The sequence below is a fragment of the Nannobrachium achirus genome (genome assembly GCF_963921795.1).
Source record: "Nannobrachium achirus genome assembly, chromosome: 9".
NCBI classification, from domain to species: Eukaryota; Metazoa; Chordata; class Actinopteri; order Myctophiformes; family Myctophidae; genus Nannobrachium; species Nannobrachium achirus.
The window spans coordinates 24,504,602-24,519,661 of record NC_137818.1 but is presented as its reverse complement, the minus strand read 5'-3'; the positions used below and the strand labels follow the sequence as shown (position 1 = coordinate 24,519,661).

At 44.8% G+C, this 15,060-nt stretch overlaps 1 protein-coding gene across 1 annotated transcript in view; it reads right to left on the bottom strand.

The window, feature by feature from the left end:
• Positions 1-227: 227 nt before the first annotated feature.
• sema3bl (sema domain, immunoglobulin domain (Ig), short basic domain, secreted, (semaphorin) 3bl) overlaps positions 228-15,060 on the bottom strand; it is a gene marked incomplete at both ends in the record, with an annotated part of 95,516 nt that continues 80,683 nt past the window's right edge. Inside the window, 6 exons of the mRNA XM_080732636.1 lie at positions 228-746; positions 6,474-6,604; positions 9,756-9,981; positions 10,564-10,605; positions 12,418-12,509; positions 12,660-12,891. Of these exons, the coding sequence (XP_080588762.1) occupies positions 228-746; positions 6,474-6,604; positions 9,756-9,981; positions 10,564-10,605; positions 12,418-12,509; positions 12,660-12,891 (1,242 nt within the window). The remainder of the gene's footprint in view (positions 747-6,473; positions 6,605-9,755; positions 9,982-10,563; positions 10,606-12,417; positions 12,510-12,659; positions 12,892-15,060) is intronic.

The window sequence follows — 15,060 nt, the reverse complement described above, 5'->3', positions numbered from 1 at the left end:
AGTACAAAACAACAATACAAAAATCTATCGAACCTATCCGAAGATCAAACTGGTTATAATGGCTACATCTAGTAAAACCACACAGAGCCAAGTGCCACAGCGTTGTCCATGGGTTACTCCTGGAGACGGCCCTTTCCTCTAGAGATCATTCAAACTTGCAACACACTGTCATCTGTATCTCCTCACATCCTCTCCTCTTTATCCTCCTCCATTATTCTCCCTCTCGATTATTCCTCCCGTGCGCTGAGGTCCCGCGGCGTCCGGTTGCGCTCCCCGGAGCTCTTGCTTCGGACCTTCCTGGCGCTGTCCTGTGCCTGCCGGTACTTCTCCATCATGCTCTTGTGCTTCCTCCTCAGCTTATCGTTGCACCACATCCTCTCGCAGTACTCCTCCACGTGGGGCAGGTTGGACGGGCCGATCAGCTGCATGATGTCCTTGAACCAGGAGCGCGACTGGCCCGCCGCCCCCCCTCCCCCGACGACCCTGGTGTAAGCACTGCAGGGCAGCCACGTCCGGAGACCACCCGCCGACCGTTCCTTGAAGTTGTCGTGGTTTCCCACGTCGTCGGACCGAGCCAGGAGCTCGCTCACCGCCTCCCCCTGGAGGACCTCGAGGGCGAGGCGCGTCAGGGTCTGGGTGAAGCCGTGCTCCCGCGAGCGGCAGATGTACGTGCCCTCGTCCTGCCGGAAGACGCGTCGGAAGAGGAGGCCGTGCTCGGTGCGCATCACGCGGTCGTCCAGCTTCACCTGCATGGGGTGGGCGGAGGTGAGTTGGTATGCATGATTGGGGGGAAAGGGAGGATACAGGGAGAGGAGAGGATACAAGGTCGGTTGGTATAGTGTGGTACGATGTGTACTTCCGTAGGATTTTTGTGCTAAAATTGATTTTTTTGCAGATCCTGGTTCTATAGAGTCCAAACTATGAGAAAATGATGGGTGCCAACTTTTCCGGACCCCCGCCCCCTTTCTGGGGGTCATCTAGTTTGGGACCTCCCAGAACAGTACGCCAGCCAGTTAATGTCCAATTTTCTTTATATTAGGGTTGTTTTGTAGGATTTAAAACATTCTGAGTTCATTTATTACACTTTTGAAGCGGCCAGAATAAGCTTTCTAACTTTTGGTTGGGGTCTTTCCTCACCTGGGACCCCCCAGACGTACCCCTGTGCCTATCTCAGTAATCGCTCTGCTCCTACCCTAGAAAAATGTCATATTAGATCATAATTGAATAAATATTTTTTGTAGCTGGGCTCTGAAAACAAAAATGAGTAGTAGGCAAATACCAGGGGTCTTCCACAGGGGCTTCCGGACCCCTAGGGGGTCCTCAGAGTTACTACATAGTGTACTTCTAATGATTTTTTAGCTGAACTTTATTTTTTTATTGCTTTGGCTTTTTTAGGGACCAAACTGTCAGAAATGATGGGTGTCAGATTGTCCCAACCCCTGCCCCTTTTCTGGGGGGTCATCTGTTTTAGGACCTCACAGAACAGTATGCCAGCCAGTTAATGTCCAATTGTCGTAATATTAGAGCTGTTTTGAAGGTTTTAAAACATTCTAAGTTCATATATTGCACTTTTGAAGCAGCCAGAAAAACCTTTCTGACTTTTGGTGGGGGTCTTTCCTCACCTGGAACCTGGGACATTACAGTCCTTGCTCTGCTCCTGCTCCAGAACAGTGTCAAATTAGATCATAATTGAAGCATAAAAGCTTTTGTAGCTGGGCTCTGACAACAAAAATGAGTATAGCTAATACCAGGGGTCTTCCACAGGGGGTCTGGGAGGTGTCCTCAGAGTTATTACAGGGGGCCAGCCAAATCTCTGGTCACCCCAACCTCCCAGTCAGCCAAGACATCTGACTGGAAAATACCCTCCACTCTCTGAATTCCATCCATTTTCTTCCATTGGTGGAAGCTCAGGGCAATTTGTCAGGTATCATTTATACTGCATTGTGACGTAGTCGGCATGGAGGATATGTGGTAGCAGTGCAGCTCCAAGTTCTTTGACTGAAATCCCATCCCATTACCCTGCATTATCACGTTGGACCAAAGTGCTCCAATGACTCCAATGTTGATGGAAATAAGTAAGCCTTGCCCAGCCCGGAGGCTCATAGGGCAGGAGTCTATGTCCTGTTTCAGTGAGGCAGCTTGATGTACATTAACTACCCCTGGACAGTGGACATGATAATAGTTTGTCACAGGGAAATACCCCAATCCAGCCTTTGATGCTGAGGTCATACATTCAAGATGTATGACAAGATGTGTGTGTGTGTGTGTGTGTGTGTGTGTGTGTGTGTGTGTGTGTGTGTGTGTGTGTGTGTGTGTGTGTGTGTGTGTGTGTGTGTGTGTGTGTGTGTGGTAAATGGACATGTTGTTCTGCGTGCCCGCTCTGAGATCACACTCTGGCTTCACTGTGATGGCACACTAACAGAATCCCTTTTATGACCATATATGGAGTTCCTTGATGTCTTCAATATTAAGCCCATATCTTACAGGACTTCATATGGGAATGCCCATATATGGAGGCCACATCGGCCACATGCCACACTAACAGAATCCATATATGGCCAAGTCAGATGGCCAAGACAACCCATATCTGTGTGGCTGGTTCTATAGACAGGGATCTCCCTGTATGGGCATAAAAGGGTATGATGTCAGTTGTCAAATCATATATCACATCACATAACAAATAACTGAGTTAGCATGTTTGGGCTCTCACAGCATATCTCCATATACAGTACATGGATCTCCATGGGTAGCAGGGGTCTCCATATATGGGTAACTGGTCCGATATACATCACTGACCAGATTGGCGCCCTGAGGCATCTTACTAGTAAATAATACTGAGAATACTAATAAACCATCAAGTACACTACATAAACCCAGGATGCATAAAACGAACAGTTTCTAATATTATTCAAAAATAGATAGCAAATTGCAGAACTGGTTGCAAGAATTGGTAGGGCCCCCTGTAATAACTCTGAGGACACCTAGGGGTCCCGGACCCCCTTTGGAAGACCCCTGGTATTAACTACTGCAGGTACAAAAGCTTTTATGCTTAAATTATGTTCTAATTTGACACTGTTCTGGAGCAGGAGCAGAGCAAGGACTGTATTGAGTACTGAGATTAGACACAGGGGTCAATACGGGGGTCCCAGGCGAGGAAAGACCCCCACCAAAAGTCAGAAAGGTTATTCTGGCTGCTTCAAAAGTGCAATATATGAACTGTCTTGTTTTAAAACCTTCAAAACAACTCTAATATTATGAAAATTGGACATTAACTGGCTGGCATACTGTTCTGCAAGGTCCTAAAATAGATGACCCCCCAGAAAGGGGGCAGGGGTCAGGAAAATCTGACACCCATCATTTTCTGACAGTTTGGTCCCTATAAAAGCCAAGGCAGTAAAAAATACATTTTAGCAAAGAAATCCTTAGAAGTACACTTCGTATCACACTATGTAGTAACTGTGAGGACCCCCAGGGGTGCGAGGCCCCTGTGGAAGACCCCTGGTATTTGTTACTACTTATTTTTGTTTTCAGAAAAAAGCTTTTATGCTTCAATTATGATCTAATATGACATTGTTCTGGAGCAGGAGCAGAGCAAGTACTGAGATAGGCACAGGGGTCCGTCTGGGGGGTCCCAGGTGAGGAAAGACCCCAACCAAAAGTTAGAAAGCTTATTCTGGCTGCTTCAAAAGTGCAATAAATGAACTCAGAATGTTTTAAAACCTACAAAACAATCCAAATATAAAGAAAATTGGACATTAACTGGCTGGTGTACTGTTCTGGGAGATCCCAAACTAGATGACCCCCAGAAAGGGGGTGGGGGTCCGGAAAGGTTGGCACCCATCATTTTCTCATAGTTTGGACTCTATAGAAGCAGGATCTGCAAAAAAATCAATTTTAGCACAAAAATCCTACGGGAGCTGTTTTTTGGACGCATCGTACCACACTATAGGTTGGTCTCCCAGTTTTCAAATTAGGTTTTAGTAGTAGATTTGTGTAGATTTTATTTTGAGATTCCTCTGGCTATAATCTACATATCAAGCATTATTGCACATATGTAAAAAGGTGATGGACAGAATGAAACATGCAGAGTACGTTCATATTATACTGTTATACAGTGCGATTAGCACAAAGCGCAACCTCAGTGGAATCTTCACACTTCAACAGACATTACCAGGTAACCAACAATAAAGCTTGATATATTCATCATGGTGTTGCATGCCGGAAAATAGCCACTCAACATGCTGTGAGCCTAGATCTGCTATTTTTGGTCAGAGCCATTATAGATCTCAGACACACTTCCTGGATGATCATGCAAAGGAAGGGAGGCATGATGGGAGAAATCGTCTCATCAAAGAGAAAAATCATGTCTGTTGTTCTTAAAAGTTTTTACATTTAAACTAGGAAGGCCATCAAACAGGAAAATGTACAGTATATATGTAGTATACAGTATGCATAGTAATAGTAGTAGAAAAAGTTGAATGCTTGGAAGAAGTTAAGGAAACGTTAAAGAGTATAAGTCTAACTATTGCTTGTCATGATGAGAACTCATGGTGAGGATGGGAGTGATAGAAGCATCTGTGCTGTTTTCTCAGCCTGGGTGGCAGCAGTAAGAATGTACCATGAAATCCAGGCCAGTTTCTTTCTGTTTTCTTTCTCTCTCTGCCCCTCTTCCTCCTCCTCTTGCTCTTCCACGTCTTTACTTCGCATTCATAATTTAGCCTATACTCAATCGACGATGTGTTGTGAGCTAGTAGAGCGTCTATTTTTGGCTTGTTACTCTCCTTCTGTCTACCTAAACTCTCTTTTAGTTAGTCAATTTCTTTCGTTTCTTCTTTCTCCAAGTCTACTTCACTTTATCCCATCTCCCATTCCTCTCTTCACCTTAACATCTACAATCCCCAAACCCCTCCTTTGTCTCTCCCTGTGCCAACACAAACAGCGCAGGCGAGTCTGCAGGAGTGTGAGCCAGCTGTTTATTTGGAAGGGAAGCTGAGAAGGGTGGTAATGTCACACTACTTACATGGCTGACTGCGACACTCGATTAGGTTTAGAGAAACATCCAACCTCATACACATTACTGTGGGAAATGAGTTGTGGGAGTGAGTGGCCAAGCATCAAGCAACCCAATAACAACAACAACGCAGTAGAAAACAAATGGTACTTTTAAGTGATTTTAAGAGGCGTGTGTGGTGGCGGACTAAAAACCGTGGAAGCTTTACAACAACACACATTTACTTTTTTTCCTGTCGATTACTACCCATGGAGACTTGAATTCATGGATATCTTTTTGTTTTTGTCGCATTCCTAAGCTAATAATTTGAGGAGACTCTTTATGTCTCCATAGGGAACAAATCAGGCTCTTTGTGTCTCCATAGGGAACGACTGCTGCATGGTCATCAAATTAAAAAACAAAAAATATCCATGAATTCAAGTGTGCACGGGGTGCATTTTAGTTTTATGTCATATTTAGGCCAGGGCATAGACCACATCAAAGATTTTGTATTTAGGAAGATACACAATCTCATTTGGAGCCACTAGAGGCGAAATGGTACAGAGATCCTAATGGTCTCCTGCGGGCGCCGGCAAATCTCACAAACGTTCTGTTTACTGGTGCTACTGTAGATCCTGCAAGAGTGTGTTGCTGGGACAGATAAAGGTTGATAATAAAGTAGATTTTCTCCTTATTTGTGATTTTAGAATGAAAATGTTGAGAATATTGTGTGGCTTGTGACGATCAGGTGCAAAATGTAGTTCAGTGACCATGGCAGAATGGTTCAGAAGCTGTGTTGACTCCAACCTACTTTCGGTCTCCTAAAAAGGCGCCACCTACTGCACGCAGATACAGTTAAGTAAACCAGAGATGGCTATGTCTTGGACCTTATTCACCGGGTGGCCATGTGTGCATTTTGCATTGAAAAACCTGGGTGGCAATGGGTTGATTAACTTAATGTCAAGATGGCCACCGTGTGAAGTCCACACATTTTCATTTGAAGCACTGTATACCAGTGTAACATTGAGACAAATGATACATCAGAAGAATTCTGAGGGGACGCATTCCTTCCACTCTCTGTCTCTGATGTAGCCCTGCATCTGACCTTGTTTGTCTCAACAGACCAAACAAATGCTACAGTGTATACTGTAACATTCTACGCCGGTAATCAAAAACATACCTTCACTAATTCACTCTTTGTCTTGTTCACTGTACCCTCCTTTTATCTCCCACTCCATACATAACATCAATCCATCACACTTGAATGGATTCATTGGACAAGACCAGGCTGTCTGTGGTCATGAGGGACCACACTCGTTTATCTGGTCTCCTCTCTACACCCCCTGCTTTCTCTCTGCTATGATCCCTCATTCCCTCTCTCTATCCTTCTTCCCCTTGCTGATGTTTCACAGGGCAAAAGACCACTGTTAACTAACGTAATCCCTCTATCCCTCCATCCTTCCGTTCCCTCTATCCATCTCACCTCCTCCTTGCGTTCGTCTCGTTGGACGAGCCAGCTGACGGTGGCCTGTGGAGAGCGAGGGATGCACTCTAAGAAGGTGCTGTTGTTCTCCGTGCCATAAACCACCCTGTCCTCCGCCACATCCAGGTCCTCTACTGGAGAGAGAGAGAGAGAGACAGAGAGAGATGGACAGACAGACAGAGTTGGAAAAATTGAGAAGATAGGAGAGAGACAGAGCAGAACAGAAAGGGAGAGACAGAGGGAGAGAATTATTAACGAGAAAAATGAATTGGGATCATTTTCCTTTTGCTGCTCTCCTTGCATCTCAAATGTTCCTCTTGTATTTCTCTCTTAAGAGCCACCACAACAAGAACGATAACTAACTATTCACACTGAAGAACGATATCATTCTGTAAATATGTTGATGAGTGATGTGTTATAAAATAAGAATGGAATGTGGTTGTCCGGCAGTGTTTCTATCATTCATCAAATCACAATGACCGTGAACGATATCGGTCACTACTGTCATCGTTGTAGTAGTGCGGTTTACTCTGCCGTCCACTTGAGTTTGAATGATTTTTAAAACAATATTATTTATTTATTGTTACAGTTATCGTTCTTGGTTTGGGAAGCCCTTTACACATGCTGTAAGTATGTCTCTCTCGCTCATGTGATACTATCATTCTGGGATAACAGCAATATTGACAGTGCCCTACAGCTCTCAACTCTGAGAGTGTACACATGTAACCAAACGGACCCTTATGGTTCCTTTTGTTACATTTTGTACTCTCAGAGTTAAATGAACACAAATGATTTTAATGTGTACAATACCTGGAACATCATGATTTGCTGTTATTACACAGCATTAATAGAATGCCCCAAATATTAAATGTGTAAGGAGACTAGTGGACAATACACTCCAGTCTAGTGGAACTTTAGGGACATTTGTACACTCTCAGTATTCAATAAACATTCAGGAATTTGCGATCACTCTCAGCATTCAATAAACATTCAGGAATTTGCGATGTACTGTAGTACAGACAACTCTTAACCCCTGGGGACTGACAGGGACAGTTTTCATCACCACTGCTCAACACCTTTACTCAGGTGAGCAAACACATCCCCTGTTCCCCTGTTCTGCTTCTTCACCTCCACTTCACCTCTATACTCTTCCTACTGTCCCCTATTCTCACCTTTCTGCCCACCTTCTCTCTCTCTCTCTCTCTCTCTCTCTCTCTCTCTCTCTCTCTCTCTCTTCTCTCTCTCATGAACATGTTTCTACTTTTCAGTCTGGTTTCTGTTTTCATTACGGCAGGTGCCAACTCCCATCATGCCCGTGAACATCACATCCAAACTGACTTCTCTTAAGTGTTTTTTTTTTTTTTTTTTTTTCATCTTACCTTAGCCAGGGATCATTTTACTGTGCACTGCCCTGTCTCTTTGCTATGATTTCATTTCACACCATGTCAGACATACTGACATGGTGTCATGCTCCTGAAATGGTGTCATGCTTGAGTCTATCAACCTGTCTTTGTTTCTCTCTCTCTCTCTCTCTCTCTCTCTCTCTCTCTCTCTCTCTCTCTCTCTCTCTCTCTCTCTCTCTCTCTCTCGCTCTCTCTCTCACATTCTCTCTAGCCGTCCGTCTCGTCTTGCCAGGGTTGTCTTGGTTCAGCGAAGGCTCTCCATAAATATGACCCACATTCCATTACTTGACAAAGTGGCATCTCTTCAAAGAGGCCTTTCCTGTGTGTACAGCTGGGTATGTTTGCCTCTGTGTGTGTATAGGTGTGTGTGTGTGTGTGTGTGTGTGTGTGTGTGTGTGTGTGTGTGTGTGTGTGTGTGTGTGTGTGTGTGTGTGTGTGTGTGTGTGTGTGTGTGTGTGTGTGTGAGTGAGAGAATATACATTGTGCTTCTGAAAAAGCAAGAAAGAGCTTGGGAAAGAACATTAGAAAGTGTCCATGTACGTACTTCAGTAATCTGAAAAAGCATGTTGCTCTCCTCAACATTAATGCCATCTAGAAGATACCAGGGTGCAAACAAGATCTTATCTTCAATACATTGTATACTGTACATGCTCTATATGTGCACTACGCATAAACACACACAGGTTGTTTAGGATACGTGTGTAACTGTGTATTCCGTACACATCAGCTCATGCAGCATATATGACTGAGACACAGATGTAGGCTGCTGTAGACAAACCTGACGGCACACATAAACTCAGATAGTCTTTCATCCTAACAGATAAGGACAGATAGTCTGGCACAGCAGACAGGCGGAAACACACACACACACACACACACACACACACACACACACACACACACACACACACACACACACACACACACACACACACACACACACACACACACACACACACACACACACACACACACACAAGACACAGATAAAGAAACATGCACACAGTTGAAATTTGAACAAGGAATTGTGTGACACATTTCTTACGGGCCTCCTTCTAAACCAGCTAGGGGTCTTCAACAGGGGGTCCGGGACCCCTAGGGGGTTTATATTAACCACTTGAACCCTAGCGTCCATATTCTGAGAACTTTAGCCAAAAATAGCAGATCTACAAGCTCACAATGAACTCGGCTATTTTTGGCAAAGAGGTTTGGTGTAGAGGGGAAAAAGAGCAGACCAAATACAGAGTGAAAGGTCAAGTATTGACATGAATTAAGTATTGACATGAATCCAAAATACAATGATGATTGTGCTGTGAAACAATGAAACTATATGGAATCTATGAACAGGTTGTGGGGGTCTCTGCTTCATCTCTCTACTCAACTAAGGGGTCCCTGGACTGAAAACATTGAAGACTCCTGTTCTTAACAGTTTATACCATGCAAACATCCTCCTCAACAAGGGAAAAAAAACAATGCTGATAATTTGTGCCTCAAAGATTCTTTTCTTTTTACCATTTTGTCCAAACTGATCTTCTTCGGCTAATTCCCATCGGAGTCGCCCGATGATAAGCCTCAAAAATGAATGTTTAGCTTTGAGTAAAGCAAGAGTAAGCGGACAACAACAACACTGGGCTTCCTCCCTCCCTCCAAGAAGGCTCAAAGAAGGAGAAGACACCCACCCGGAAGTTGGCACACCACGGTCCATGCGCCATGACACTTTTGGGTGGCGGAAGTGGCACCGCTAATGTTATTCACCGAACCTCCGGTGCCACTTCCGCCACCCAAGGTGTCATGGCGGATGGCCATGGAGCCTAAAATGACGTCGGTGTCCATTCCTTCTTTGATCTTCCTTGCCTCCCTCCCTCCCTCTTCCACTCACCGCTCAGGTTCTGGTCCACACACTGCAGCACAGGGTTGCCATGTCTGATGTCCTGCCTGCGGTAGCGGCGCTTGCTGTTGGACAGGTAGCGAGTGCACGAGGCCCCGTCCCAGGCGCAGTATGGGTCTCTGGCCAGGCAGCACTCAGCGCAGGCTTTACCATACGTCTCACAGCGATGGAGTCTCACCTGGGCCACGCCCACCGGTGAACCCACAAACACAGCTTGCTGGAAGAGAGTAAGAGGGCGAAATGAAGGAAGGCACGTAACATGTGGTACATATTGTCGTTGTCGGGTGGAAACCTTGTATGTCCAAGACCGTTAGTTTTGTATTATCATTTTAAATGAACTAAACTAGTGAAAACAGCAGATCTACAAGCACACAACGCCTCGCGGTGTGTGCTTGTAGATCAGCTGTTTTCACTACTTTTGTGCGACAGCCTTGTATAATGAAGCAGGGCTTTACTTGGTGAGAAAACTTACAAACTTGAAACTTGGAGATACGAGGTTTCTGCCCGACAGCGACGATATGGTATATCACTTATATTAGATCATATACTGTACAGATGTTCTCATGGCCAACATTTATGCATTTGGTAAAATGTTACATTTTAAAGAAAATGTAGCTGTAAGAGGGACTTTTCACAACTGTCTTGGTGTTGTGAATGTAATGATACGTTACAATAACTTGATGTGCCAATATTCTAAGTAAAAAAAAAAATAGGACGTAGACATGCAAAAATGCAGCTACACATTAACTGTCTCACACATGACCTGCAGTTAAAAATGAATTAAGTCACACTGACTCACCCTTTTAACTGAGATGTCCATGGATGTGATGGGGGTGGGGACCTGCATTAGTGAAACAACATTATTCAGCCTGTGTGAAAAGAACCCCATCTTCAGAGAAGAAAAGTCATCAAAGGGAAAGGTGATGAGGTGGAAACGTGCCTGGACGCATAATGAGTTGAAACGGATAGGAAACTTGCATAATGGTGAAGAACTGATTAAAAGGTGCATATAGTGTGTCTGGGGTTTAATTCAAGCGCACTGCAGTGGAACTTTATCAGAAAAATACGATGAATAGAAGAGAAAGAAGAGGGGAGATTCTTTTAGTTTGTATGTAGAAAACCACATGTCTGCTCTCATACACAGTGGGAGCTGCCAGATGCCACTTTTCATCTGAGAGTAAAGCGTGGTCCATACTCCTTCCGACGTCCGAAATCTTCTTCGGAAAGGGAAGTGATATAACTTCAAATTGATGTAATTCCGAGCTTTGGAAGGGCGGTCCCAGAACCTTTCCACAGAACCTCCAGATTACCTTTGGTAACCAAAATAGTTTCTGACATCGTAAAGGAGATTCACTGGGAGGTAGGCCCCTGCAAGCCCGACGGGACCCGACCAGGGCCCGGCCCGGCCCGCCAAAACGGGCCGGGCTTGGGCTCGTTTCGAAACTCACCAACGGGCCTAGGGCCGGGCCCGGGCTTAGAACCATGCTCGGAACATTTCGCGCTGTGAATTTCACACATGACGTCTCTGTGTGTGCGCTTAGCTAGAATGCAGTGTGGTGTGTGAGTGAGTGCTGCCTCCCATAGCCTTCTAGGCTAATAGCCTTCTAGGCTATGGGTTCTATCCGTATCTATAGCAACCACGGCTCTGATTGGTCGTGACATGAGTACATTAGCCAATGGAGAGCCGCAACGAGCCGAGGGCTTGACGGCTTTTCTTTCTTCTCACAGTCACACAAGTCTACTCTGCGACTCTGCGAACACAGCGAGACTAGAACATTAGGAGCACTACTGCAGTTTCACCCATTTCACCGTCATTTCTCAAATAAATCGCCCTGTAATGATTCCCCGACCTCCCGAGTCCCGTATCAGTTACGGGATGCGTGCGACGATACTCTGTATTTTACGAGATGGCCACGGGCGGCAAGCCGACAATAATATCAATATCTAATTGCTGTGAAGATATACAGTAACATAACAAACGGTGGGTGGAGGAAGATTTCTTGCGTTGTGATGTGATGTGTGTAATTACTTGCTGTGCTGTTGTGTTGTGTTGTGTTTACTTCTTTCTTTTAATCAGAGCGCAAGACGAGCACAGCTATAGAGGGCTGTACATACATCTCTCAGTCTCCGTCCTCTCCGACCATAGTTTTCGTCGGAAAGTTTCGACTTTCTGACGTGCGTGCAGCTTTCCGAACTCAAATTAGGAGTAATCCTTTTCAGAAATTGCAAGAGATGTCATTTTGTAGTTGAACTGGACCTTTCCGACGCAAATTTCGGTGGTCTGTGACAGTATGGACTCCCCTTGAGAGTGTAGCTGCAGCAGCGCGCAGCGCACACAAATAATTAATTAATAATAAGGTGACGGGCTTCGGGCCGGGCTCGGGCTTTAAATAGCAGCACCAAACGGGCCACGGGCCGGGCCTGGACTGAAGTCCACGGGCCAGGGCCGGGCCCGGGCCCACATTTTAGGCCCGTGCAGGGGCCTACTGGGAGGGCCTTCTCTATCACATCACTTACTAATAGGCTGGCAGAGGAATAGACCCCCAGTCTCTAGAGCGCAGTGCAGGGCAGGGACTTTACACCTGCACCACGTGGATGCCCCGAAGAAGGGAGTTTTAAGAGACATAGGAGGAGTTAAAAACTGTGTGTCTACCTTGAAGACCTGTAGCTCTTCTAGAGTCACTTCCTCAGTCTCCAGACTGTTGCCACTGCGTATAGCGATGGCCTTTAGCACTGTCCCAACATCTGAGACAGGAAATAAAAAGCAATTATTCGATGAAAGTAGAAACCTATTATCTTTATTTTTACACACATAATGCAGAGCTCCACATACACCCCCCCCCCCACACACACACACACACACACACACACACACACACACACACACACACACACCTGTGCCGATGAACATGATATCATACTGTCCGTCCTCTGCCTCCACTCGGTCCACTACAATCTGTGTGAGACGGTAGGGGACGTTGGCCTTCACCAACAGTGGCTGGCGCAGTGCTGGGAACACTGGTCGCCACATCAACGGGTGGCTCCGTGCGAACTGCAGGACACCATCAGGGAAGTCCTTGGTGCTGCCAAACTCACTGCCAGGCTGGTTGGTGATCTTACTGGGACACTGGAGGGAGAGAGACAGAAAGACACACAGAGGGAATGAGGAAGAGATAGACAGAGGGAGAGAGGAACAATGGAAAGACCTGATCTAATACTGTATAGGAAAAGCTTTCAAATATATTCTATGGTTATATCTGGGGTACAACTAGGTTGTCCATTGAGGCACAGTAGAGCGAGGGGGACAGAATGGAACGGGGTAGAGTGATGGAATACGCCAAGTGAAGCGTTTCGTAGTAGTGCCCAAAAAGAGTGGGAGAGAAGGAAATAGAAGGAGAGAGAAAAAAGTTTGTCTGATTGACAGTTTAACCTTATTAGTAATTCTAACTGAAGAACACTGAGGAAGAGGGTGGGAATCACAAGAGTAAGGGAGATGGGAGAGAGAGAGAGAGGAAGGAATAAAAGGATTACAGTACAGCCATTCGGAAGTGCACTGGTACCACTGTGTCTGTACGGACTCCAAACGAAACCGCAAACTGTGAGACTGACTCTGAAACTATGAAAGCAGAAGTTGCAGTCATGAAGCCTGACAACCTCATGCATTGAGACATAGTAAAGAGTTATAACTGAAATGATACAGATTACTTTTGAGCGTTCAGCTCCTTTAGGGATCTGTCAATCATTTGCAGTTAGCAGTTTCTGCCATTGGCATTGAGTGCCCCAGATAAATGTCCCTACTCCTTAGTGCAGACCGCCATATGGTAAGGATATTATTATTCCAGGCTATCACAACAGGAACAGAGGCACACTATAGCGCTACCAATGTTGTTCTGGATTCTGTTTCAATGGAGTGATATGAACCCAGCAGGGGTCTTAGCGTGAAAAATGTACTGAGTATTTCATGTATAATGTGTTACTCAAAGTAAAATGTTCCCCTAAATTATATCAATTATCATTGTGTGTGCGTGTGTGTGTGTGCACGAGCAACGAGTGGGATTTGGAATGGAATTTGAGATTTTCTCTCCATATCATTGGCCAGTAACTACAGTATGTGTGAGTTGAAATTGGGAAAAATGTCAGATAAATTACTTCAGAACTAAAGTAGGCCTACGTACATAACTTTTTTTCTGTATGCGTATGTGTGTCTCTGTGTCTGTATGTGCATGTGCATGTGAGTGTGTACGTGTGTGCATGTGTAAAAAGTGTGGGGTTTGGGACTGGAAGGGAATTGAAGCTATGGTCTCTGACTCGTTGGCCAGAAACTGTCAGTCTCCTTTGGGAGAGAACTGCTTTCCAAGTTACTGAGATAGTCATTTTGTGTGTGTGTGCATACAAAGGTAAAAGTGATTGACATGAGTGGTTTATGAAGGCTGTGAAATCTTAAATGAATTTCACTAATAACTACAGTATGTGTTGTTAAACAGGCAAAGTGCCTGGTAAATTAGTGGAATTAGCATTGTTATCATATGAAACATTCAACAGACAACTAAAATGTGAACGCTTTGGGATTTGGAAGGGAATTCAAGCTCCATGTTCTAATCGTCTATCTTGCCGATGAGGAGACGTCTGATTCAATCCACTGAATAACAAGTGTCATTTTGAGTAAATCAGACGAACCAGTCTACTAAATTTAATATGAAGTGAAAAGCTCTGCCTTCCAAAACGTTTGGCAGTCATTGTGGGAAAATCAAAAATTATTTTTGCATAAAATAAACAAAACTAAACAAAATCAAGAAAGGGCAAAATCAAGCTCCATTTTCCATCTGTTTTGTCCAGTAATGATATGCTGGTCAGTTGAAGTGAAACTGCGTGTATAAATGTTTACATTATAATTTTGGCAAACACATTGCACATTGTCTCTGGTCGCCATATGAAACTTGAATGTATTTTATTTCAATATATTCATATAACTTTTATAATAAAAAAAAACATGTATGCAGCATCGTGGAAAGAATTCTTGAGCGTGCAGGATCAGCGACACATTTTACCTTCACACAGCCACACACGCAGCACGCACACGCACACAAACTATGCTGCCTTAAAGTGTTTCCAGAGTCGTCTGCAACAGGCCAGCCAGTGGTGAGTGTGGAAGCACATGAACAGGTGAAGCGGCTTGTTCAGCTACTCATAATAATTGTTTTATTCTGTGAGGAGAAGGCTGGAATGGAACGGATCCAAACGCTGCAACCACACACACGCAACTGCTTATGTTAAACATCACTTACTGACAGCCAAG